Source organism: Plecotus auritus (genome assembly GCF_963455305.1).
Source record: "Plecotus auritus genome assembly, chromosome: 7".
NCBI lineage: Eukaryota > Metazoa > Chordata > Mammalia > Chiroptera > Vespertilionidae > Plecotus > Plecotus auritus.
Window position 1 is genome coordinate 53,194,268 of NC_137774.1, and position 27,275 is coordinate 53,221,542.

At 46.0% G+C, this 27,275-nt stretch overlaps 1 protein-coding gene across 12 annotated transcripts in view; it reads right to left on the reverse strand.

Annotated features, from left to right (window-relative positions):
* Positions 1-27,275, reverse strand: part of SPECC1 (sperm antigen with calponin homology and coiled-coil domains 1) — a 291,359-nt gene that overhangs the window by 19,835 nt on the left and 244,249 nt on the right. For all 12 annotated transcript variants that reach the window (XM_080681002.1, XM_080681006.1, XM_080681007.1 and 9 more), the window contains one exon: positions 22,008-22,110. In XM_080681002.1, coding sequence (XP_080537128.1) covers positions 22,008-22,110 — 103 coding nt within the window. The remainder of the gene's footprint in view (positions 1-22,007; positions 22,111-27,275) is intronic.

Sequence of the window (27,275 nt, forward strand, 5' to 3'; positions counted from 1 at the left end):
GTTCAGGGATGTGGCGGCAGCGCAGTGCTGTCCACCAGCTCTGGGTGACGTTTCCCTGCACTGAAACCCATCCAGGCGGGTGTGCGGCCCAGAGAACTGGCTAAGATCCAGTCCCACTATAGCAACCAGGGAGGCAAAGGAAACCAGGGCAGGAAGGGACACACAGGCGGAGAGTGGGGGCTGTGAGTCTTGCTGAGCTTTTGGGCAACAGTCCTCAACGCTCCCGGATGCAGCCTCTGACCCAGGACAAAAGGAAGGAGAATAACACAAACACCCCAAGGGACTTATACGATGCCCTCCTTTTCCCAGTTACCACACAGCTGAATCGTAGGGGTTCATCAAAAGAATAACTTAGAGGAAAATGAAAAACAGACAGCAAAGCATTCGCCAAGGATATGTCTTCATTATCTTCCTGAATAAAAGACTGGATCATGTCCTCCTTGATGAGGAGGATGCTGGGTGCTGACAGTCTTGTGTCTCCAACCCTGATACTAGTGGTGCGGGCACACTCTCCTCCTGAAAAACCACTGAGCTGCACACTGCCGCCACACATCCACCAGGAAGGGGGAGGGGGTAGGGGAAGGGGGGAGAGAGTGGAGAAAGGAAGGAAAAGAGAGGGAAGAAAAATGAGGGGAAAAATAGAGGAAAGAAGGAAGGAGGGAAGCAGAAAAGAAAGACAGGCAGACCCCAATCATCTGAAGGGACTGAACTGGGCTGTTACAAAGAACGCTGCTGCTATGGAGCTTGTGTGCTTGCTGTAAGGGTTACTGGGAGGAAAAGCAAAGGGACGAGAAAAAGAAACTTGCTGATTCTTTTCCCAAGGGATGTGGTAGCTACTCACTGAAAATCATCTTTAACTTTGTCTATAAATACTTCCGAGATATTTCCGAGTGAGAGAAGTTCTGGGGAAACGAAATCTCGTATATAAAAAAGGTAACTTTCCAAGCATCTCCAAAACAGGCTGCGTCTCTCGAAGTGCTTAGAAGGAAGAACTGTTGTGAAATACAGATGCTGTCCTCCTTGCAGCCAAAGCCAGCTGAAGGGACGCGGGAAGCCGACCCTAACCCTGACCACCCAAGAACCTTCCCTTAGGGAGCCTGTGACTGGGGACAGAACACCAGAGGGTGAGCACAGAGGCAGCCCGCTTCACTAGCGCCGGGGGTCAGAAGCAAGCAAAGCAAACCCAACCGCCCACAGCATCTGCTTCTACAAAGCTCATCTGATCTGCCTTTGTTGCCTGGAAACACCAACACTGGGTGGAAATGGCCTCTGCCAGAATCAGTAGCCCACGCAAATGAGATGACATTTAAACTTATTTCTTCTTCATCTTCTTTTTGTGTATATTTTCCAATTGTTCTACAATGACCATGTATTACTTTTTTTAAAATTTTTTTAAATATATATTTTATTGATTTTTTACAGAGAGGAAGGAAGAGGGATAGATAGTCAGAAACATCGATGAGAGAGAAACATCGATCAGCTGCCTCTTGCACACCTCCTACTGGGGATGAGCACGCAACCAAGTCACATGCCCTCGACCGGAACCGAACCTGGGACCCTTCAGTCCGCAGGCTGACGCTCTATCCACTGAGCCAAACCGGTTTTGGCAGACCATGTATTACTTTTAATTAAGAGAAATGATACATATTAAAAATATTAATGATATCATTTATTGTCCTGCAATAAATAAGAATCTTAATATTGTACATTTCTATGTTGGAACAGATCCTGGGGTAGTGCCCTCTTGGTTTTCTTTTTTCCAAAAAATATGTCTGAGGAAGAAGAGTAAAGACTTGACAACAGATGAGGGAAGGAAGCTGCGATTAAGAATGTGCTGGAAAGGCAGGCCGAGACCTTCACGTTCCCTTCTGATAGGTCAGAGGTGGCTGGGTTCTCTGAAATCTCCCAGCTTCTCTGGGACCCAAGCTGGCCCGAATGATTGCTTGAAGGCAGAGAAGTTGGGGACTCCCAGGGTGAGGTAATAGGAATGACCCACACTCTTGAAACCCCCTCTTGGGGAGCCTGGGCTTTGTACGTGGATGTCCGCCAGCCTAGGACAGGGCTTTCTGAAAAGAGCCTGGCCAGCCCCCACTGTCCATCTTCGAGCCATGTGAGGCCCCAGGCAGGGCAGGGCAGGGCAGGGGGAGCCAGGCCTCAGCTGCAGATCTGGGAGCAAAAGAGGCACTGCTGCCCCTCCCCACCGCTGAGCTTCGAGGTAGTTTGTTAATCAGCTACAGTTAACTTCTGGGCTGAGGTTACATCCCTTCCACTTCCCTTAACCTCTTGTTCATCGGCTGCAAATTACTTCGGAGTTGCCTTGAAATTCCTTTCCTCTTCCGACCCTACTCATATTATTGCTTAGGTCAGTTATTTCATCAAGTCTAGAAACTTCTGCTTATTTATTAAGATTTTTAAAAACGTGGCCCTACTCAATCTAATTCATGAAATAATTGCTCTCCTCTTACGCATGAGCTACAGGCCCCGAGTTCAGGTGTGCTCTCCATCCTGGAACCTGGAGGTGGGGAGCGGGCAGGAGGGAGTGGCCTTTCTCCTGCAGCTCCACGGCCATCTGAGGGCACACTCACCTTCACTGCTGCCCTGCCTCAAAACTGTCTTGCTGTGCTTACTGGTTTGTCTTTCCAGGTGAATTTTTAATTGTTTTAAGTTCAAGAATAAAGACATCTTGTTGATGTTTTCATTGGAATTGCATTAAATTTAGAGATTAATTTAGAATAATTTACTTTTAAAAAACGATTCTTCCTACTTTTATCCCTGTTGAAGGAATTAAGGGTTGAGGCCTGAAAAAGAGCGGGCCCACCCTGGCTTACACCCGTGGTGAGGACCAGCGGTGAGTCCGAGGGGAAGGGCAGAAACAGCTTCTGCAGATGGGAGCTTTCTAACGACAAGGGCTGCTCTGTCTCAGGACTTGAGGCAGATGCTGCGCAGCCTCTCCTTGGAGGCAGAACCCAAAGGGTGTTGACATCAGAAGAGTGGCTGCCGCTGTATCTTTCCTGCTCCCTTCTTCTTCATGTAACAAGCACGAGAGTCCCCTCACGTTTCCGCCCTGGTCTAGTTTCACTGCAACTGCCCTGCTGCCTTCTAAACCATCTAGTTAGGTCCACACCCAAGCCAGCGTGCCCTCGCCGCCCCGCGCAGTGGCTCAGCAAGCAGGGCTGGCCACAGACAATGCTGTCCACAGAGGATGAATGCTCAGCATGGGAACTCGGTCCTCCACAGCTGCCCAGAGCAGCCTCCCTACCCTCAGCCTGGCTTCCAAGACTCTCTGCCACGCCCTGGCCCCAGGTCAGACCCAGGCCGCGCCCCAGATTTCTGGAGAAACCCTCCTCTGCAGTTTTCTCTGCCCCCTTTCCTCCACTGCCTTTCTGTTGAGTTGATTACCTCATTTTCACTTGCCTAACTTTTTCTAAAAAAGGTCACGCAGATGTGCTGGTTCCACTCATCCTACAATTATCCCATCACCCAGGCTCAGTAATCCGTTAGCACCCCCAAACCCACCCTTCTCCTAGTTGAGATGAACTATCTCTATCACCAGTCACCCAAGGAAACATGAAAGAAACTACCAGGTCAGCTCTCCAGGCTGAAGGTGGAGCCCAATCTTGGCTCTTAGTGGGTAACTACATCCCGCAGGCCTCTGCGAGGTGCTGAGGGGCAGACACCCGTCATGAAGCCTGGTCCCTGGCCCGGGCTCACCACATACAGTGGAGCAGGCGGAGCAAGACAAACCTGAGTCTGGAATGTGGAGGCCTGAAAACACTGGAGACAAAGTCTGTTTTTGTTGCCTTTGAGCTGATCATCTGATGGAATACAGCCTTGGCAGCTGAGACACAAATCCCTCTGGGGAGGAAAAGAGACGGGGTTGCCTAGCGACCCCTCCCAGGCCCTCCGCCTGCCCCTGCAGTAGCTGTCTGTGACTTCAGGCAGGACCCACTCTCTGGCTTTCAGTTTCCTCATCTAATGAAGCGGCTGCGTATAGGAGTGGTTTTGAAATGAGTAGCGTGGAACCTGTCTTCCAACCACAGTGCCTGCAGAGCTTTTGCTAGAGTTTGAAAACCACAAGATAAAATGATCTTTTGCATTCTTCCATATAAGCCTTACCCTGCATCATCTGATAAAACAGCCACTAGCCACACGTGGCTATTAAAATTAGCTTAAATTAAGTAAGATTTAAAATTCAGTTAGCCACCTTATACGTGCTTAGGAGCCACCACACTGGACAGCACCACTCTGCGTGAACACACACACACACACACACACACACACACACACACATACACACGCACACACTCTTCCTTCCTCTTTTTATGCAAATGGTAGCATGCATCCTGCTTTCTGCGTCAACATATGAAGATCTAATGAGATAGGGCCTTCACAACACACAGAAAGAGTGAAGCTCAGAGACTAAGAGAAGGATTATGAAACCAGACAAGACAGACCCCGGCGCTCACTTACTGTTGTCTGTGATCATTTTCGTGCCATCTTCATGCTGTTTTCCTCACCTAACAGTGGGCATGGCGTAGGCACCTCACAGGGCTGCACTGCACATTACACGCACAAGTAACATGGTAAGCATCTGGAGGAGCCCGTCATGGTGAATAGTCAAGAAACACTAGCTCATTTTTCACCACCATTAGCTACTTCGTTCTTTTCCAATGGTCATGTATAGGTCATCATAGGATGGATACAATGGGCTGCTTAGGCTGTTTCCAGTCTTTTGTAACTACTCTGCACACACATGGGATGAATTACGCTGGATTCTACCAAACTGTCCTCAAAGAGGTCCCCCACCTTGTATGTTAGACACCCCATCCCACAACATGATGGCTACTCACTTCCTACAATTCCTAAGAGGATCCACAGAGTTCAGAGAACTGCATGATTTTTTTTTCCACGCTCTGATGCTCCAGCATTCCAACTAGAATATTTTTAGTAAGGGAAAATCTGTTTTGAGGGAAACAGCACTTCCATATTTTTGGATGTGCTTACTAAGAAAATAATACTGAAAGGGGGCAGAAACAGAAGGTTGGGGAACCAGCTAGAATTGTAAGAAATCGGAACCATGCTCTGTTAACCGTGATTGTTTTATTCTGATTAAAGAAGGCACATTCTACCCTGGCTGGAGCTGCAGCCTTCCTCCCCATTTGGAGCTGCCTGCTATCATGGAAAGATGAACAACTGTGCTGCAGAAACCAGATTCACCAGCCCTTTGACGATCCCCTGCCCTTTTGCATCCCTGCAGGCCTTGCAAACCTCTAGCCTGCTTACCTGTGAACTGCCCACCTGGCACTCCCTTTGGCTATTTCCCCTGTAACCCCAGCCCTCGCACATCACTCAGCCCTTTGAAGACCCCTAGTCCTTCTGCATATCTGTACATGGTCCTTTTGCTATATAAGCAGCTGGCTAATGGAGGGCTGCAGAGCAGATTTCTGTGGCTGACCTGCTGCCCTCCCACACTGCCGGCAATAGTGGAATAAATGCTCATATATGATTCAACCCTGTCTCTGCTTCATTGGCTCGTAGAGACAGGCAGCACGGACCCATTGTTTGTCCAGTTACAACACATGAAAACAAAATAATTTGTTCTAAAGAATTTAGTTCCAAGACCAAGTTTAATTTACACTAGATAGACAATCTTCACCTCCCACTTCCCAGAAAGATGAATTTAGTCTCTGAAGTCATAAGCTTCTGTGGCTAGATAACGTCTCTTCCCAGATAAACATTTCATGAATAAGAGAACAGCAAAAATACCCTGCAGATGCTCCCGGGGCTGTGACTGCCTACACAAACCTCGTGCTGTCCTGGGGGACTGAGAGGACTGCAGTGAACATCTGGGCCCATCGCCCCAGATGATGGTGAGAGTGGCTTTGTGGTGGAGGTGCCACCCTGCAGCCAGCTGCTGGCACAGGCCCTCGCCCCGGGGGGAGAAGACAAAGCTCTTAAATAAGCCTCAGGAGAAACACGCTCACACGGCTCCATTTGGAAACCCTGCTTTTACTTCCTGAAGCTGGCAGGATACCTACACTTATATACATATGAAAAATGTGTGCACTGGCCACATCTGGATGCAGATGTTTTTTTAAATAGTCCTCTAGAGGCAGAAGACTCCGCTAACTCGTGTCAAGATCTGTAAGTGGAGTCGGTTCTCTCTAAAAGCCCGCCAGGTCCCACCCCTCAGTTCCCCAGCGTTTCCTTAGAATTCAGCAGGGAGTGAATCCCTCAGCCTTGAGGGTGGCTGGGCTGAGCCCTCCTGTGGGAGTCTGGTCTTCCCAGATGTGCCTGGAGTTGGATCTCTGAGCAACAGCCACTCCTTCAGGGCGAGGGGGTGGGGTCCCTGCTGTCCTGCTCAACCTATGCCCAGCCTCCATTCCAAACTGCTCCCTACCTGTTATCCTCTTACCTCTAGTTCTTCAGCACCTACTTTATGACTTAAAGCACTATGGAGCCTATCCTGGGTGAGCAAACACTCTTTCCCTTTCCTTAAGGGCATGGAGGACTTGCTCTCCCAGGCCTTCAGTAGGGGGTGGTGCTTGGGGTGGGGTGGAGGGGACTGCCTTCTATATTTCTGAGACAGAGAGGAAAAACAGAGCAGCTCCTTCCCATGTTAGAAAGGAGACCCTCCCACACAGACTACAAACATGGGTCTAATTCAGTCTGCAGGGCCGTGCAGTGTTTCAAAGCCACGGTGGTGAGTGGTCTGCAGAGCTGTGCCTCTGGGAGACTGCGGTGGCCCTGCTGTAAGTTCACCCAGGGGGACCCACAAGGATGTCCAATGGCTGACAAACTAGAGCACAGATGGACCGCAAGGACGCTGTGCTAAGGGAAACAGACTGGACACGGGAGGCCAGAGGTCCCTGGAATCAGTACATTCACAGAAGTGAAGCAGAAGGGAGGGTGCCTGGGCTGGGGATGGGGGGCGGGGGATGGGCGGGGAGCTATGCTGAATGGAGACAGAGTTTCAGCCTGAGGATATGGAAAGGTTCTGGAGATGGAGGGGGGTGAAGATAATAATGCTACTGACATTAATTCCACTGGCTTCTTTAGCCCTACATTTTAAAACTTTGATTTTGATGGAAAATGACTATTTACTCCAATTTGATAAGAACTGACTGTAGCTTTAAACTTGACATGATCACCCATTTACCACTCAGATTCTTAGGCAAGGATGTCTGAGCTTCCTCACCTTCAACCACATGTCTCACCAGGGAGGTGAGGAAGTCAGGAAAAAGAAAACCAGTTATAAAAGTATACTAAAACAAAGTAAGGTAGCTGAAATAAGACAAAATATACACCAATAAGCTACAAGAAATGTGAATGGCTAAATGTTAGAGGATTTTTTAGGTTACACATAAAGCTAAACTATAAGAAACACACCTACAGCAAGCAACGCAGGGAAGACTAAATAAAGTATAACAATATATCACGTAGATAAAAGCTGGGCAGAAATGGAACAGTGATATTAGTACAAACATGTACACTTTTAGTCAAATGGTTTAACTGAAATAAAGGGTAAAAGCCACAAATCCTTAAGTCTGGTTCAAAATATCTAAAGCAAAAACTCTTAGAAATTAAATGTTTTGACAAAAAACACAATCAAAGGAAGAGACTTCAATGCACCTCACTCGGATGTCAATGGATCAGCTGGCCACACACTGAAGTCCCCCCTTGGTCCAGTGGGCCTCACCGACACCGCTGGCAGCTCTGGATTATTCATGCTGGGCCCCGGGACATTAAGTGGGGACCTGCTTTCCCTCCGTGTTACTAGGAGGTCCTTGCAAAGACTTATCCATACAAAGAGCACCCGATTCAAGGAAAATGTAAGCCTTCACTTCTAGGGAACAGGAAAATCGAAACTTCCATTTTTTAAAAATATGTTTTTGTTCATTTCAGACAGGAAGAAAAAGGGAGAGAGAGATGGAAACATCAATGATGAGAGAGAATCATTGATCGGCTGCCTCCTGCACGCCCCCCAGTGGGGATCAAGCCCACAACCCAGGCATGTGCCCTGACTGGGAATCGAACTGTGACCTCCTGGTTCATGGGCTGATGCTCAACCATTGAGCCACACTGGCCATGCAAAATAGAAACTTCTAAATGAGAGGTTTCCCAACTTCTCCCCAGCAAAATTTCAGAAAAGTCCAGGCTGCCATTTGTCAGAGGCAGCGTCAGAGTCTTGTGCCCCCAAGTGTGACAGGTACCTCCTGGCAGAGAGCCGATTCCTCAGGCATGTTGGAAAAAGCAGCAAATGCGACTGAACTTTTTTACTATGTACATGTGATAGGGTTTGTTAGTTGTTTTTTTCTTTTTTTTTTTTTGCTTGCTAACATTATAACTAAAAAAATTGGGTCTTATAAACACAAAACTTCATTCACACCTAAACCAAGCAAAAGCCAAATCCCTTTATTACTAGCAGAGATTCACCCCAGGAATAACATACTATACCAGATAGCAGATGCCACGACCAAGTTGGAATTCTGCCCCCAGAAATCTAAGAATGGTTCCCCAATGAGGAAATTAATGTATAATGTATAATATATATATATTTCATAAATGGGTTAAAAGAGAAAACACCTTATGGATTGCTCAATAAATGCCAAAAAGGAATTTGATACAACTGTCCTTTTCCTGGATTAAAAAATATATTTATATCTATACATATCCTATCTAATAAAAGAGCAATATGCAAATTAACCATCACTCTGTCACACCCACAAGCCACGCCCACCAGCCAATCAGGAGCAAGTATGCAAATTAACCCAACCAAGATGGTTGCGGCCATGGAGAGAGCAGGAGGCTTGGGTTTCCCTGGCGATGGAGGAAGGCAAGCTTTCAGCACACCCTGGCCTACCTAGGCCTCCACTCAAGGCTACAAAGTTTCAATTATAGAAGATAAATAAATCCCAACAAAAATGGCAGTAGTTACGGAGCTGGAGAGAGCAGGAGGCTTGGGTTGCCCCTGGTGATGGAGGAAGCCAAGCTTCCTCCGCTCAAGGCTACAAAGTTTCAATTATAGAAGATAAATAAATCCCAACAAAAATGGCTACGGCCACAGAGCGAGGAGGCTTGGCTCTGCTCAAAGCTACAAAGTTTCAATTATAGAAGATAAATAAACCCCAGATACCAGGGCCTCCACTTGGGTCATCGGGGGGTGTGGCCAGCCTGCAAACCACCATAGGCCCCTCGTCCAGGCCACCCCATGCCCCAAGGGAACCCCCACCCTGATATGGGACACCCTTCAGGGCAAACCAGCTGGCCCCCACCCATGCACCAGGCCTCTATCCTATTTAATAAAAGAGTAATATGCAGATTGGCCATCACTCCAACACACAAGATGGCTGCCCCCATGTGGTCAAAGATGGCTGCCCCCATGTGGACACAAGATGGCCACCACAAGATGGCCAGCAGGGGAGGGCAGTTGGGAGGGACCAGGTCTGCAAGGGAGGGCAGTTGGGGGCGATCAAGCCTGCAGGGGAGGGCAGTTAGGGGTGACCAGGCTGGCAGAGGAGGGAAGTTGGGGGCGACTGGGCCTGCAGGGAAGGGCAGTTGGGGGGAACCAGGCCTGCAGGGGAGAGCAGTTAGGGGCAAACAGGCTGGCAGGGGAGCAGTTAGGCATCAATCAGGCTGGCAGGGGAGTGGTTAGGGGGTGATCAGGCTGGCAGGCAGAAGCAGTTAGGGGCAATCAGGAACGCAGGCAGGCGAGCAGTTGGGAGCCAGCAGTCCTGGATTGTGAGAGGGATGTCCGACTGCCTGTTTAGGCCCGATCCTACCGGCAGCTGGATATCCCTGGAGGGGTCCCAGATTGGAGAGGGTGTAGGCTGGGCTGAGGGACACCCCCCGAATTTCGTGCACTGGGCCTTCTGGCAGGCAGAAGCAGTTAGGGGCAAGATCAGGCCAGCAGGGGAGGGCTGTTGGGGGTGAAATCAGGCCGGCAGGGGAGGGCCATTGGGGGCGAGATCAGGCCAGCGCAACCAGGCTGGCAGGGGAGGGCCATTGGGCACGAGATCAGGCTGGCAGGGGAGGGTAGTTAGGGGCAATCAGGCAGGCAGAGGCAGTTAGGGGCAATCAGGCCAGCAGGGGAGGGCCATTGGGGGCGAGATCAGGCTGGCAGGGGAGGGCCATTGGGGGCAACCAGGCCAGCAGGGGAGGGCAGTTGGGAGCAAGATCAGAATGGCAGGGGAGGGCAGTTGGGGGCAAGATCAGGCCAGCAGGGGAGAGCAGTTAGGGACAATCAGGCAGGCAGGCAGAGGGGTTAGGGGCAATCAGGCAGGCAGGCAGAGGCAGTTAGGGGAGATCAGGCAGACAGGCAGGTGAGTGGGCCAGCAGTTAGGGGCCAGCAGTCCCAGATTGCAAGAGGGATGTCCGACCACCTGTGGGATCGGGCCTAAACTGGTGGTCGGACATCCTCCCAGGGGTCCCCAATTGGAGAGGTTGCAGGGATATGTGTTGTATTTTTAAAATATATTTTTTATTGATTTCAGAGAGGAAGAAAAAGGGAGAGAGAGCTAGAAACATCAATGATGAGAGAGAATAATTGACTGGCTGCCTCCTGCAAGTCCCACATTGGAGATGGAACCCAGGCATGTGCCCTTGACTGGGATCAAACCTGGGACCCTTCAGTCCACAGAAGGATGCTCTATCCACTGAGCCAAACTGGCTAGGGCAAGGCTATGTTTCTTATTGGTTTGTTTGTTGTTGTTTTTTAGAGAGAGAGAGAGAGAGAGAGAGAGAGAGAGAGAGAGAGCGAGAGAGAGAGCGCGCGCGCTGGGAATCAAACCTGCAATGGTATGTGCCCTGACCAGGAATTGAACCTGCCAACTTTGGTGTACGGGATGACACTCCACCTGGACAGGGCTTAGAGTTAATATATTTAAGGTCTAACAAATTCTGAGACTTCCATGGAAAGATGGCAGATTGGTTCAGTTGATTGGAGTGTCATCCTGTACACCAAAAAACTTGATTCCTGGTCAGGGCTAAAGCTAGGTTGTGGGTTCGATACTGTTAAGGTACACATGGGAGACAACCAATTGATGTGTCTCTTTAACATTGATGTTTCTCTCCCCCTGCCCCCCTTCACCCTGTCCCCCTTCCTCTTTCTCTCTAAAAATCAAAAACATAGCTTTGGTGAGGATAAAAAAAAGATTTCGACATGTGCTATGACATGGATGAACCTTGAGGAAATAATCAAGTCACAAAAGGACAAATACTGTATGATTCCACTTATATGAGGTCCCTAAAGTAGTCAAATTCATAGGAAGAGAAAGTAGAATGGTGGTTGTCAAGGGAACGGGGAGTTGTTGCTTAATGGGTACAGAGTTTCAGTTTTGCAAGATGAGAAAGTTCTAGAGATTGTTGCAAAACAATGTGAGTATACTTAGAACTAGTGCATTGTATACTTAAAAATGGTTAAGATGGTAAATTTTGTTATGCTTATTTTACCACAATTAAAGATTTAAAAATTGAACTGATACAAGAACACAATGGCAGAAATAAAACATTTAATAGATTTGGGAAGATGAAGTTAAGGAAGTGTCTCAAACAAAACTGCAAAACAGAGAAATGGAAAAAAGTTGAAAAGAGATATAATTAAAGGACCAGGCTAGGAGGAGTTCCGGAGAAAGAAAACAGAGTAGAAATCACCAACAAAATCATTTAAGAAAACTATTGTCATGAGTTATCTTATTGAGGAGGTGCAGCGAGGGACAGGCAGGTGAGGAACCCGCCCCCCCTGGAGTTTTAGAATGCGGACCAGCCAGGGTCGCCTGCAAGCCCCTGGGGACAGACCAGCCAGGGTCGCCTGCAAGCCCCTGGGGACAGACCAGCCAGGGTCGCCTGCAAGCCCCTGGGGACAGACCAGCCAGGGTCGCCTGCAAGCCCCTGGGGACGGACCAGCCAGGGTTGCCTGCAAGCCCCTGGGGACGGACCAGCCAGGGTCGCCTGCAAGCCCCTGGGGACGGACCAGCCAGGGTCGCCTGCAAGCTCCTGGGGACGGACCAGCCAGGGTCGCTTGCAAGCTCCTGGGGACGGACCAGCCAGGGTTGCCTGCAAGCCCCTGGGGACGGACCAGCCAGGGTCGCCTGCAAGCCCCTGGACACAACACATTACACACAAAGGAATGGGATGATTCTGTTGTTGCTGCCACACTGGAAACTAAAAGGCACTGGGGCAATGCCTACAAAATTATAAAGGAAAGTACTTTATGGCCTAAAACACTTTATCCAACGAATCCATCAAGTGTCAGGGTAAACAAAGATGCAAAGTCTTAAAATTTTATCTTCCATGAGCCCTTCCTCAGGAAGATACCAGAGGAACCAAAACAAGGAAAGGAAAGAATAGGACATGGTATACAGGATCAAAAAGAGAGAGACACACAGGCATACAGGGACATCCTAGCACCAGCCCAAGAACAGCTGAGCTGGAGGAGAGACTCCCTCCCAGGAAGACTGGTGCTCTGCGTAAACCACGCACTTGTGCCACCCAGTCAGGCCCAGTGTGCCTCTCTCATCCGTGCTGGGAGTGGTGGAAACCCTCCTGAAACCCAAGTTAGCAGATGCCAATCAAGGCCAACGCTGAAAACAGGCTGTGAGGACAGCCATCTTAGGCCTGTCACAGTCACTCTCCTGCAGAGAAACAAGCTGCCGACAGCCTCTGAGCCCTGTGTTCTAGAGCAAGCATGTCAAACACCACAACGAATATTTTTGCGGCCAAGCCAATAAAATGGTATGTAAGAAACATTTTAATAAAAATTTCGTAACTTAATTTTTACAATAGCCTGTTATACATAATCTCTCTATATAAAAGACTAATATGCAAACTGTCCCCTTGGGAGTTCGGCCGGGAGTTTGATCACTCACTATGATGTGTGTTGACCACCAGGGGGCAGCACAGAACGAAGGCAGGCCCTGGCCGGCAGCTGGAAGGCCCCGATCAGCCCTGATCGCCGGTCAGTCCTAGGTATCCTACCCGTGCACAAATTTCATGCACCAGGCCTCTAGTTATTAATAATGAACTACAACGTTCGCTAATGACTGATTACTATAATCATGTTGCATTCATTTCCCTTACACACCTTATGTGCAGGCGCACCATTTCTCTCCACTAATACTAGCAGCGAATATTTTAGCAGCCGATGGCCACGTCATTAATCTTGGACTGGCTTGTTTGGTGTGTGCAACAGGAAATATTTCACTTTCAGAGAACAAGAAAAATAGGTGTATTTGCATTACACTTATTAATTTGTGCAGTTATTCAGTGTCTGGTAAGTTAATGTTCAAGAAAAAATATTAATTTTTATTAAAATGTTCTATTATTTTATGTTAACTATTACTCATTTATTTCAGCCCTTTGTATTCAGCATGTCTCTATCAAAATAAACCTACATTTCTATGAAAACTGAAGCTTTTGCAGCCCACATAAACTTAAATCTTGTTTATTTGGCCCGTGTTAGCCTTTGAGTTTCACATGCTTGTTCTAGAGCAGGGTGGGCAAACTTTTTGACTCGAGGGCCACAATGGGTTCTTAAAATGGACTGGAGGGCCGGAACAAAAGCATGGATGGAGTGTTTGTGTGAACTAATATAAATTCAAAGTAAACATCATTACATAAAAGGGTATGGTCTTTTTTTTTTTATTTCAATAGTTTTGTTCATTTCAAACATTTTAACAAGAAGAATGTAAACACTAATTATTATAATTTGAAACTTCAAAAAATGGAGGAATCATAGCACAATAACATACCTTATATTGAAGATGGCAAAGGCAAAATAAAATTGCCTAACAAAGGAAAGGTACAAAAGCCTTTCAAATTAAACTTAAATATAATAAAATAATTTAAAACTAAAACAAATAGAAAAGAACAAAATGTGTAAACAGTAAATTAAACATTTTCTTTAGTGCAACTTCCAAATTATGCCCGGGACGTAGATGTAGATGGCAATGTAGACTGGGTTGAAAGGTTTTTGGTCTTTAAAACATCAACTTCAGTGGGAACAGTGTTGTTGGTCTCCTTTTTTAGCTAATGCATCAAAGTCTGGAGTTAGTTTTGTTGTGGCTATTCTCAGGATAGATCTGAGGTGTTTGTCAGTTAAGCTGGATCTGTGAGGGGCTTTGTTGATGTTCATGACGCTAAATGTCTGCTCACAAACATAGGTTGACCCAAACAGCACCAGTATCTTCTGTGCCATCCTCCGGATGTTTGGAAAAGTGGCTTCACTAAGTGAAGCATAAAAGTCTCTTAGTTCAAGAGAGCTGAATTTCTCCTTTAGGACAAAGTTAGACTGAAGATCGATGAGTTCCAGTTGCACCTCTTCTGGTGCTGTTTCAGGGTTTTGTGACAAAGGACAGGCCACCAGCTGAAGTGACTGGTCAATTTTTTCAACATCAGAAAACCGACGACAGAATTCTGCATGCAGGTCATCCAGTGATTTGCTGTATTTCTTCACGTTTTGGATGGTCTCCTTCTGTGTGGCTAGTGTGGCAAAATGAGTGAAGACTTTGTCTGAAATTTGTCTGGAAAAGAAAATCAGCTTCGATTGAAAGGCTTTCACATTAGTGTACATGTCATGTACATACTGATCTTTTCCCTGTAGCTTCACATTTAGCTCATTCAAATGTGAAAATATATCTACAGCAAATGCAAAGTCACACAGCCAATTCTTGTCACTCAGCTCAGTAATTTCGTCAGACTTCCCCTTTAATTTCAAAAATGCACCAATCTCTTCTTTGAGCTCCCACACTCGTTGGAAAACTTTGCCCAAACTCAACCAGCGGACACGAGAGTGGTAAAGTAATTCGTGGTGATCCTCATCAGTTTCCTCCAGAAACTTAATAAGCTGACGGTGCTGAAGTCCCTTTGCTCGAATGAAATTAACACGCTTTACGACTGGATTAACAACATGATTAAGTTGTAATATAGACTTGCACAATGATTCCTGGTGAATAATACAGTGAAGAAAAATAACATCTTGGTTAGGGTTCTCCTCTTTCACTTTATCCTGAATTCTTTTTAGCAGTCCAACATTTTTTCCAGTTAAATTTGGAGATCCATCTGTCGTGACATTAGCAAGTTTACTCCATAGTAGCTTCATTTTCTCGATGACAGTAGATACCCGGTCATATAAGTCCTCTCCCCGTGTTTTTCCTTTCAGTGGCTCCATGGCTAAAAACTCCTCCGTAATTTCAAAATTGTCACCAATCCCTCGGATAAAAATTAAGAGCTGAGCAGTGTCCTTTACGTCATTACTTTCATCCAATGCTAGTGAATAAAACTTAAAGAACTCTGCCTTACTATTTAACTTGCTGGCCAAGTCTTCATCAATCAGTTCCACTCGACGAGTCACTGTCCTGCGCGATAAGCTGAGTTTTTCAAACTTGCCTTTGCTCTCTGGACACAAGAGACCTGCTGTCTCTATCATACATTCTTTCAAAAACTCGCCTTCAGAGAGAGGTTTGCTAGCTTTTGCTAATTTGAATGATAGCATAAAACTTGCTTTGGTAGTTGTCTCTTGAATTGCAGTTTGTCTGTGAAAGACATTTTGCTGAGCCTGTAATTTAGCCATCAACCTCTGTGCAGTAGCCTCCCGTTCTTGAGGTGACTGCTTGCTAGCATAGTTGCCATGCTTTGTGGCAAAGTGACGGCTGAGATTGTACTCTTTGAAGACTGCAAGTGTTTCCTGGCATATCAGACATACCGGCATTGATCGGACTTCGGTGAAAAAATATTTTGTTGTCCACTCCCTCTTAAACACTCGGCATTCACTGTCCACTTTCCTTTTCTTTGGTCCACTCATGTTTAATATTGGGCTAAAACCAACAGTACCGTTCTCTTATTAAATTCTTTACTAAAATAAGACAGTAAAGTATAAAAACAAGTGATTAAATTTGCTCTACTATAACATTTTTGGTCTTCTAAAAATATATATATATATAACAAAATCATCTGAAAAAGTTCAGACATGGGACAGAGGCACACCCTGACCATAGAGAACAACCCCTTTCCTCCATAGGAAACCTGTGTATCTTTCACACAGGCCCTTTGTTTATGGTAACACACATAGCTGCACATTGCTGTGTCTTCCAGACACACTTGTATGGGAGGTGCTAGGGCAGTGCAAAACATGGGTAACCAGTAGTTACCACTAGCACTTCCGTTACTGGCAAAAAACAGCTGCAGTGCACATAGTGTGAAAGAGCCCATTATCAATGTCAGATTGCATCCACTGGACTCTATAAAAACAACCAGGTGCCACTTTTAAATGCCCATTGCAACAGTTTTTCTTATTAAAAGCTGGAAATGGCAGGATATTTATATATATATATACCCCTACTGTGTCAGCCTGGCAGAGCATTACAAAGGAGAAAACCCAGCATCTGGTGATGTCCATAAGTGCAAGACTTCAGGCTGTCATTACCAGGAAAGGGTTTCATCCAAGTATTAGATATGAACATTTGATTTTCAGTTTTTCATTTGTCCAATTACTTCTGAAACCCTGAAATTAAGCGATTTTGTAATAAAATCTTTAGTTCATCACATTTCTATACAATCTTTTTGTTCAACCCACTGAATTAGGGTTCGTTCACACTAGCCGTGCTGCCGTTGCAGTGTGGTGCAGTACTGCAATGCAGCGCAGCTAGGGTTAATGCAGGGTACACAGGTTTCCATCATGTTTGCGTTGATGCTAATGTGCAGTGGTGCATGTTAACACAAATGCCCTGTAGCATGCATTTTTACGGGCACAAGGGGGAGAAGCAAACGCAGCGCAAAATGCATTTGTTTTGCCGCTAACACATGCGGTTAGTGGCCACGGTAGCGTTACTGATACCGCATCTGTATCAGCAAAAAAATGCAGCTGCAGCATGGCTAGTGTGACATGTCCTCTGTGTGTCTTTTTCCCTGCTGTGCGCGTCCGCAGTGGGAAAAAAAACTGCAGTGGATACAAGCCCTAAAAGCTGAAAGTCTTTGTTGTTTTATTAACAAGTCATTGTGATGTACAGAATGTGGGAACAGGAAAAAATTGTGTTTGAGTAGAGCTCTTAATCTTACCTCAGAAAGGCTCTGATACTCTGCTCTCCAGGGGCGTGCGTGTCTCCCTACATCACCACAATAATGTGTCTACGCATTCCCAGGGTGATGTCGGGAGACACGTCCGCGGGCATTATAAGGAGCCTCTGGAAGATTGAGAGGTTGTTCCTTTTACTGAATGGGCGGATATAAATCCGCCCACTCAGAAGAAGGAGCTGCGGCAGTGTTTCCCGACGTTGCCATGTTAACACTGCTGCTGGTGAAGGAGCGGAGGGGAGAGCAAGAGAACCCTCTGCTCTTTCGGCTCCGCGGGCCGGATAGAACAGCCGTACGGGCCGGATCCGGCCCACGGGCCGTAGTTTGCCCACGGCTGTTCTAGAGTAATCTTGCTCCCAGTTCACCTTCCAAACTCTTGGGAAGAGGCGGACTGGCCAGCTCAGGCTGTGAACGACCGTGAGGCTGCTCCTCTGACCATGTACCACAGAGGAAGGTGGGAGAATCCCACCCCGTCTGCTGTGTAAACAACCTCACTGGTATTTCTACACCCTTTAATTTGATGTTTTTGTTCAAAAACAATTATTATTACTCACAGTTTCATACATGCACATACAACTGAGAATGGGAAAGGGGCTCGTAAGCATGCAGCTCAGAAGATAAAGCCGAGTGTATTTATGGATTGCCAAGAGCTGATTGTATGTCCACCACAGCTTGCGAAATAAAGCCTTTCATCTTCACTTTCCAAATAAACTCTACTTGCCTTAGAATATACAACAATACCTAGTACCATTTAAAATGTCGACACAACCCGGCTGACATGGCTCAGTGGTTGAGCATTGACCTATGAACCAGGAGGTCACGGTTTGATTCCTGGTCAGGGCACATGCCCGGGTGTGGGCTAGGTCCCCAGTGTGGGGTGTGCAAGAGGTAGCCAATCAATGATTCTCTCTCATCACTGATGTTTCTATCCCTTTCTCCCTCTCCCTTACTCTCTGAAATCAATAAAAATATATTTAAAAAAATAAAATATCTACACAAATCACTATGTGCCATAAGCAGCTAGAGAAGCTGAGACACTGGGTGAAAAAGGGCCTCAACAGAGTGGAGGCCAATAATGATATTCTTGTCTACTGAGAATCTATCTTTATGATGAGGTCAGAAAAAGAACCACTTTAATGACAATAAATAAAACAAAGCATTTTACATTCTTTGAATTGTGCATGTGGCTCTCAAGGGACCGGTCTCAAGAAAGAAAACAACTGGAGCCCCAAATGGCCTGCACCGCGCAGGCTGCTTGCACTGGACGCATGTGGGAGTGCTCGCCTGTGGGAATGCGGAGACAGAAAAACAGAACTTGGCCAGCTACACGGGTGCTCTTTCCAGATGCAAATTAAGACTTGCTTTGAACAATACAAAGGCTGCTTTTTTCTCTAACAGGTAAGAATATGGAGCTCCTAGCTAATTGGCTAAAAGCAGGTTCAAAGATACCTTATTTGTGCCTTTGTGAGTGCTATCCCTTGCTAGACAATTTCTTGCAACAGAAACTGAACGGATTCAGATAAATTTTTAAGTGTCTTGCTATCTGAATACTTGCTTCTTACTACCAGAGATGCAAGGACCAAATGTGATGTGAACAACAGGAGATACTGTGTACATATTTCTCTAAGGGAGGGGCCAGCCAACTTCTGTAAAGACCCAGGTAGAAAAGAGTTTTGGTTTTAAAGGTCATAATTTTACATTCCCGTGCAGTTGCAGTATAAAAGCAGCTACAGGCAATGAGTGAGTGACCAGGTGACTGTGCTCCAATCAAGTTCATTTATGAAATGTGTGGTTGCAGGACTTAAATCCAGTGTACCAGGACCACACCCACATTCCTCCATTTCACTACCTCAAATGGCAGAGCTCTGATGATATAAAACGTTCATTTTTACAGTCTTTAAAAAGACAGGCCAGGCCAAAGTGAAAAAATTCTGAGTTATAGTATGTGCAAATCAGGGTAAAGACATTATTTGGGAAAGTCACTTTTTCTAAAAAAAACTTTATCAGTCATTTATGTTTATATTTTAATTAAAAATATGCTGTTATAAAAATCGACTTGCCACATGGCTGTGAAGTGGCTGGCAGAGAGGTGGACGGGCCTACCCTGCAGGCACCCAAGCCCGTTCTGCACACTGTGATGCCTTAGGTGCCCTGTTCTTTCACTTTCAAAGTTTCCTCAGAAAGATCTGGTTTAATTATTCTATACTAGAGGCCCAGTGCACAAAACTCGTGCACTTTGGGGGGCGGTCCTTCAGCCTGGCCTGCGCCCCTCTTGGAGTCCAGGAGCCCTCAGGGGATATCCAACTGATGGCTTAGGTGGGCCTAAGCTGGCAGTCGGACATCCATAGCGCTGCCTCGACCAAATGGCAGAACGACCGGTTGCTATGACGCACACTGACCACCAGGGCGCAGATGCTCAACGCAGGAACTGCCCCTGGGTGGTCAGTACGCTACCACACGAGGAGCACCACTCAGCCGGAAGCTGGGCTCATGGCTGGTGAGCCCAGTGGTGGTAGTGGGAGCCTCTCCCACCTCTGCTGCAGGCATGCAGTAAGGAGCCAGGGGTCCTGGCAGTCAGACATCCCCAAGGGGTCCTGGACTGCGAAAGGGTGCAGGCTGGGCTGAGGGACGCCCCCTCCAGTGCATGAAATTTCGTGCACCGGGCCTCCAGTTGATTATAATACACTTTTATGGCCATTTCCTTCAAACTTTTGCCCCCAAATTATATGTCATTATATAACATTTGATACAAAGAATACATTTGGACTCTGAACCATAACAATGACGTGAATACCTGTGGATCCCACCTACCAAATAAAAACCAACATATAATACCTTGCATCTCTCTCATTTTGTTTTACTTCAATTCTTTTTTATTATACAAAGTAATACACAAGTATGTTTAAAGTTACAGTTTGATGAGATTTATAATTTAAATAGCAGTTTCCCCCCCCTCTGCCCTTATCCATCTCTCAGATCCCCCTACACAATCCCCTCTGGAAGATTGAGAGGTTGTTCCTTCTACTGAATGGGTGGATATAAATCTGCCCACTCAGAAGAAGGAGCTGCGGCAGTGTTTCCCGACGTTGCCATGTTACACAAGCTCTTCTAATGCCCTTTAAAAAAATTAATAACAGGTTTATTAAGATATTTCACATGTAAAAGTTTACCCTTTTATTTATGTATTTTTAAACTATTTTTTAAAAATATTTTTTTATTGATTTCAGAGAGGAAAGGAGAGGGAGAGAGAGATAGAAACAACAATGATGAGAGAGATTCATTGATTGGCTGACTCCTGCACGCCCCACACTGGGGATTGAGCCCATAACCCAGGTATGTGCCATGACCAGGAATCGAACAGATCATGGTTCATAGGTCAAAGCTCAACCACTGAGCCATGCCAGCCAAGCGAGTTTACCCTTTTAAAATGTACAATTCAGTAGCTTTTAGTACAATCACAGGTCATACAACCAACACCACTAATTCCAGAACATTTATATCATCCCCAAAGAAACCCTGTGCCCAGTTACTTCCTGGCCTCCCTCCCTCAGCCTCTAATCTACTTTCTGACCTATGACTTTGCCCACACTGGACATTTCATATAAAGGAAACCATATAATATGTAGCCTTTTGGATCTGGCTTCTTTCCTTTAAAAAGATGCAATTAAAATATTTCTTTCTGTTAAAAACTTACACGTTCATTGCAGAAAATGAAAAATTCACAGGAAAGCATGAATAAAATTTAAGTACTCATCCAGTGATAACTGCTGTTAATGTTAGTATAACATTTATATAAATTATTTTTACAGAATTGGAAGCATACTATATTGCTTTAGAACCTAACTGTTGACCTAATATAGTGGGCACACTTTTTCTAGTTCCTTTAAATATATTTGCACAAAGCAAGATTTTAAAGCTTGATTACCATATTGTTAGAAATCTGTATTATTTCCAGTTCTTTAAAAATAACTTTAAATAATAAAACTATAATCAACTTGTTCAAAATTGTATCTTCATAGGCATTCACAATTACTTTCTTGAAACTCAATTCCTGAGCTAAAGGGCATACTCATTTTTTAGATTCCTGACACATATTTCCCTCCCCAAAGGCGGCATTTATGCACACCCCCACCAATGGTGGAGCAGAAATCTCATTTTGATCATCTGATCATTAAAATACAAAATCTTCCCAAAATGGCAGGTGCAATATTACAGTTTAAAATTTCATTTTATAAAGTTCAAATGCAGGCAAAACTAAGTTAGCACATGGGGTGCATACTTTTGTAGAAAGCTCTGAGGGAGATAACGGGGACAGCTATCGCGGGCGGTGGGAGGGGCTGTGGGATGGGCGGTGCTGGATTTCTGCAGTGAGTGATGCTCTTCCTGAAACTGTGTTTGATGATCTCTGTGTATGACAGTCCTGATGAAAAAGCTTACATTATATCAGGTATTACTTTCTTGTCTAACTTTCACAGAAAACACTGTTCTGGTAAATGGAAATTCCTAAACTAAATGCAAACAACTCTTAAAGTAACAGAGAAATACTGAAGGCTCAGCTAGGCGGGACCTCGATGGGAATTAGGAAAAGGGGCCCTTTCTGGGAAGATGGTTCTGCAAAACCTGTTTCTTAGGCCGAAGCGGCCTGCTGGGTGCTGCTTGGGGAGTTTACATCTCCTCTGAGCAAAGAGGAAGAGCCCTTCCACAGGAGACGCAGTTCTGCACTTCAGGACACGGCGCAGTGGCTGGAGTGCAGACTGGCTCCCAGGCCCACCAGCCTCTGTCCGGATACCTCTGGGCCACACACAACAGCAACTCTGGCAGCCCTGAAAGATGGCAACGCCATGCACACTGGCCTAGACGAGCACAGGAACACATGGAACACATACTGGCTTGGACGACTAGTGCCAGAGTGGCTTGGAAGCTGGCGGACACGCACTTACCGCGTAGCCTTCTGTCTTCTTCTGACACCATTTCAGCAGAGCATTGCGCTTCGAGCCACCGTACTCCCGGGCCAAGGCAGCCAGAGGGTCTCTTCTTTCCACACTAGTTAGAAAGAGGAGCGCACAATAAAGAGAAGATACTAATTTTTAGAACCCTCAAATATATAATAAATAAATAAATATATTAGAAAAGCAGAAGTCTAGGTCATTCCAGTAAGACTCCAAAGAAAACAACCAAATCAGTCACATTAGCAAATCATTTTTATGTCTCAGGGTATGAAAGAAAAATTAGATGGTCTTTCTTGACTATTAGAAGTCTATAAATAGGTTTTTAAAAAATTTTAAGTCCATCTGTTACTCTAGCCATCTAGACTTTTATTTATTAAGTACAGTATCATTTTAATTAAAGATACCTATAAAAAAAACTCATGTGTTAGGGCCCCACTTATATCTGCATGTCATATAAAAGGTAGATTAGAAGGGTATTTAAAAACACTAGATTGGCTGCTTGTGGGGGAGATGCTGGGAATGAAGATGAAAGGCAAAAGTCTGTAACAATTACTCAAAAGGGGGCTTTCAAACTCCAAAGGTGATGCTCATTCTCCCCCATTCTTGGTACAGTAACTCAATTCTGAGCCCGAACTTAGCCAAAGGAAGTGATTTTCCAGGAGCAAGAGTTCAAGTGCCCATACTCAATCTTACCTAATAATAGACAAACATGTACATTGACCGTACTTCCGCTACGCCACCAGCCAATCAGGAGTGATATGGCGGTTAATTTGCATACACAGGCACCAAGTGACGGGGGCAGGACGCTTGCGTTGTCACCATGGCGATGATGCAGGTGTTCTGCCCCACTCCCGGTCTCTCAGGGCCTCTGGGCAGCGTGGGAAGGCGGGGCCGGAGCGGAAAGAGGCGGCTCCGGGGCCTGAGTGGAAAGGGGCTGGGCTGGAGTGGAAAGGCAGTGCCGGCAGCCAGGGAAAGGAAAGTCCATTCTAGCACAAATCTTCGTGCATCGGGCTTCTAGTTTTTCTATAAATGTCTATGTTAATGTTATGCTGCCTAAAATTCCCAAATACTAAAAAGGGACTTAAGATCACACGGTTTCTTCCATGAGGAAGCCAGGGAAGGAGGATTACATTCCCATCCCACTGGAACAGTCCACGATTTCCCGGCACCATGCGCAGGAGATCAGGGAGAGAGCAAGAACAGAGGGCAGGACATCTCTGGAGTGTCAACTGTACCAGCGGCAATGTAAGAGCAGCAGGATTTACCCCTCGGCACATACATCATCACGGCACAAGAGTGCTCACAGCAGTGTGGTGGGCAGTAGGACAGGCATGAGGAGAGCAAGGATGATGGACCAGGAACAGAAGCCCCCCAGTGCCTAGCAAAGGCAAAACTGGGAAAACAAGAACCTCACCCCCAGGTGAGTTTCCTCCCCAGCACACCCCTCGTTATGCAGCTCGGACCCTCCCCTGACCTTTCCTCTCCTGGCATGTCACTAGTCACACAGTAGACCCCATGGGAGGAGGAACAAGAGGCCAAAAAGTGGCTTTAAGCAACTCCATGTGGGCCCTTGCATGACCAATCCCTTAAGCATTAACTCCTAGGGATAACATCAGTTATGTTTCTGCTCCAGGCCCAAAAAAGCAGCAAAACCAGACAAGCGACTGACCTTAGGAACAGCTACAATGACAAATGACCCCTTGCCCTGGTGCCGACCAATCAGTGGAGACCATGACACTGAAAGGACACACCTAAAAAGGTGACAAATATTCTATTGAGATCCTCCCCTGGGACTTCCCCTGAAAGCCCTTAGGATGGAGGACCAGCAAGGCCCTCTCTAGGGAGCACACCCCTGTCTTTCCCCACTGGTTTCCTTGCCTCTCCTCGTAAGCTCCAAGGGCCCTTCTTTTGCCTCTGTAACTTGTTTCCTGACCCTTTTCTTCTACAGCTCACTTATTCTACCTCTGTGATTGTCTAAATAAACTTCCTCTTGCAGTTTGAGTCTTGGCTCTTAAGTCTTTCTTAGCTAGAACTCAAGGACTGAGGTTCCTGAACCAAGGTCCAATCGCTGGTAACAACTGCCAACAGCAGCACTTTTTATAACAGCAAAAACTGGAAACAACCAAATGTACATCATCAGGAAAATGGATAAACTGGGGACATTTATATAATAGAATACTATCTACACTAATAAAAGAGTAAGATGTAAATTGACCATACCTTCACAACACCCACCAGCCAATCAGGAGTGAGTATGCAAATTAACACAACAAAGATGGTAGGTTAATTTGCATACTCAGGTGCCGAGCAGCCGGGGGCGGGGCGGGACACTTGCGTCTTCGCTATGGTGACTGATGCAAGCGTTCCGCACCGCCCCAGCCGCTCCGGGCCTCTGGGCAGTGTGGGAAGGTGGAAAGGAGGCTCCAGGTGGAGCGAAGGCGGTGCCGGCAGCCAGGGGAAGGAAGGCCCACTCTTGCACGAATCAATAAAAACCAATGAATCACACATGTATGTAATAACCTGAACGAATAGCAGGAACAATTTTGAATTAAAAAACTCCCACAATGTTTTTATGTATACAAAGTTGCAAATATGCCCTGGCCAGGTGGCTCACTTGGATGGAACATCTTCCAAGACACCAAAAGGGTGTGGGTTTGATTCCTGGTCAGGGTACATATCTAGATTTTGGATTTGATCCCCGGTTGGGGCTAGTATGGGAGGCAAAACTCTCTCATATTGGTTTCTCTCACATCGGTCTCTCTCTCTCACTCCCTTCCTCTTTTTCTAAAAAGTCAATAATACAAATATCCTCAGGTGAGGATTAAATAAATAAATAAATAAATTTTAAATCTGTAATTTAATTAAAATACTATTTGTATTGTTTGGGTATACAAAATACATGGAGAAACTGTAAAGAAAAGTAGGAAAAACACACAGAGTTCAGAATGATGGTGACCTTGGAGGAGGGCAAGGAAGGGACAAGAGGTGCTGCAAATGCCAGGAGCTGACGGGAAGTTCAAAAGTGTTAATTTTCTTTTCCTGAAACTGGAAGGTGGGTGTCCAGTTTGCCCTCCATCGGGTTGATATTCCTTATACCTTACACATATTTTATTATGCTTTTGTATCCGTCCAATATTTAATAAAAATATTTTAAATGATTTAAAAGTAATGGGGTGATTCTAGACTGTGACAATCTGCATCAAGGTAGGGAGGTTTTAAGGAAAACTTTATACTTGAATTAAAATGTTCTTGTATAATGTGATGCCTGCCTTTCCTTCTATCTGCCATATTTGTAAACTCAAACCCACAAGTTTCTGTTAACTATGAAGTTATGGTGACTTTGCCTGTACTTGCTGTGCCTGGCCTGGACTTATTCCATTTCTTAGAGTTGACTGTCTAGGCCTTAAAAACTAGGGAAGACTGAAATGAATATTTGGGAGAGAGTTTCTGTATAAATGGATGACTAAAACATTTACCAAACAGTTTTCTTTTAAAAACAGAGCTACTGGAGAGAAACCAAGATGGCGGCATAGGTAAACACCTAAACTGCTGCCTCGCACAACAATATCAAAACTACAACTAAAAGACAAAATGGACACCATCCAGAATCACAGGAAAGCTGGCTGAGTGGAAATTCTACAACTAGAAGGAAAGAGGAAAGCACATTGAGACTCAGAGGAGCTGCAAAAGGCTGAGGTACGGAGACGCGCACGCATGGAGAGGACGGGCGGCTGAGTGCATGGGCAGCTGAGTGTGCGGCTGGCTTTCCCAAGCGGGAGGGAGACGGAACCTCCTGACTGCGCTGAACTCCAGTCCCAGGCAAGACTCTGGGAACCCATACTCATCTGGGGGAATCTGGACTGTCAGGAAAAGAGAAAGCACACTGAGACTCAGGGGAGCTGCGGAAGGTAGAGGTCCGGAGGCATGCACGCGCAGAGAGGACTGACTGCTGAGTGCACAGGAGGCTGATTGCACGGCTGGCTTTCTAAAGCGGGAGGGAGACGGAAGCTCCCGACTACGCTGAACTCCAGTTCCGGGTGAGTTTCTGGGAATCCAGACTCATTCGGGGAGAAACTGGACTGTCTGGCAGCGGGCAAAAATCGAGGGCGGCTTTCTCTCAGAGGTGCTTGCAGCAATTACTGAGGGACACTGACACCCAGGGGCCTCATAGGGCAGGGTTGACGGGAAGCCAAGGCTGCCTGTTCCACCCTGAGACTCCGCCCCATCCAAGCTGAGCGCAGAGGCTTTTGCAATTTTGCAAGTCTTGTCTCATAAGGGTGTCTCCAGCACAGAAGTTCTCCCAGCATAGACACAGCTGATCCTCACAGCAAGGTGGCCTGGAGGTCAATTCCTCCCAGTGATACCAACAACAATCAAGGCTTAACTACAACAAGATTGTGCACACAGCCCACAAGGGGTGCACCAAGAGTGTCCACCTCAGGTAACTGGGGAGGCTGAGCCACTGAGCCCTTTAGGACACCTAGCACACAAAGCCACTCTATCAACTCAGGGAAGCAGCCAAAATGCGGAGACAAAGAAACAGATCACAAATGAAAGAAATGGAGGAAAGCAAACAACTGGATATAGAGTTCAAAACCACGGTTATAAGGTTTTTAAAGAATTTTCTAGAAAAGGCCGATAAATTTAGCGAGACCCTCGAGGATATGAAAAAGGACCAACTAGAAATTAAACATACACTGACTGAAATAAAAAATATTATACAGAGACCTAACAGCAGACTAGAGGACCACAAGAATCAAGTCAAAGACTTGAAACACAAAGAAGCAAAAAACACCCAACCAGAAAAGAAAAAAGAAAAAAGAATCCAAAAATTTGAAGATAGTGTAAGGAGCCTCTGGGAGAACCTCAAGCACACCAACATCCGAATTATGGGGGTGCCAGAAGAAGAGAGAGAGCAAGATACTGAAAACCTATTTGAAGAAATAATGACCGAAAACTTCCCCCATCTGGTGAAAGAAATAGACTTACAAGTCCAGGAAGTGCAGAGAACCCCAAACAAAAGGAATCCAAAGAGGGCCACACCAAGACACATCATAATTAAAATGCCAAGAGCAAAAGACAAAGAGAGAATATTAAAAGCAGCAAGAGAAAAACAGTTAATTACCTACAAGGGAGCACCCATACGATTGTCAGCTGATTTCTCAACAGAAACTATGCAGGCCAGACAGGAGTGGCAAGAAATATTCAAAGTGATGAATAGCAAGAACCTACAACCAAGATTACTCAGCAAAGCTATCA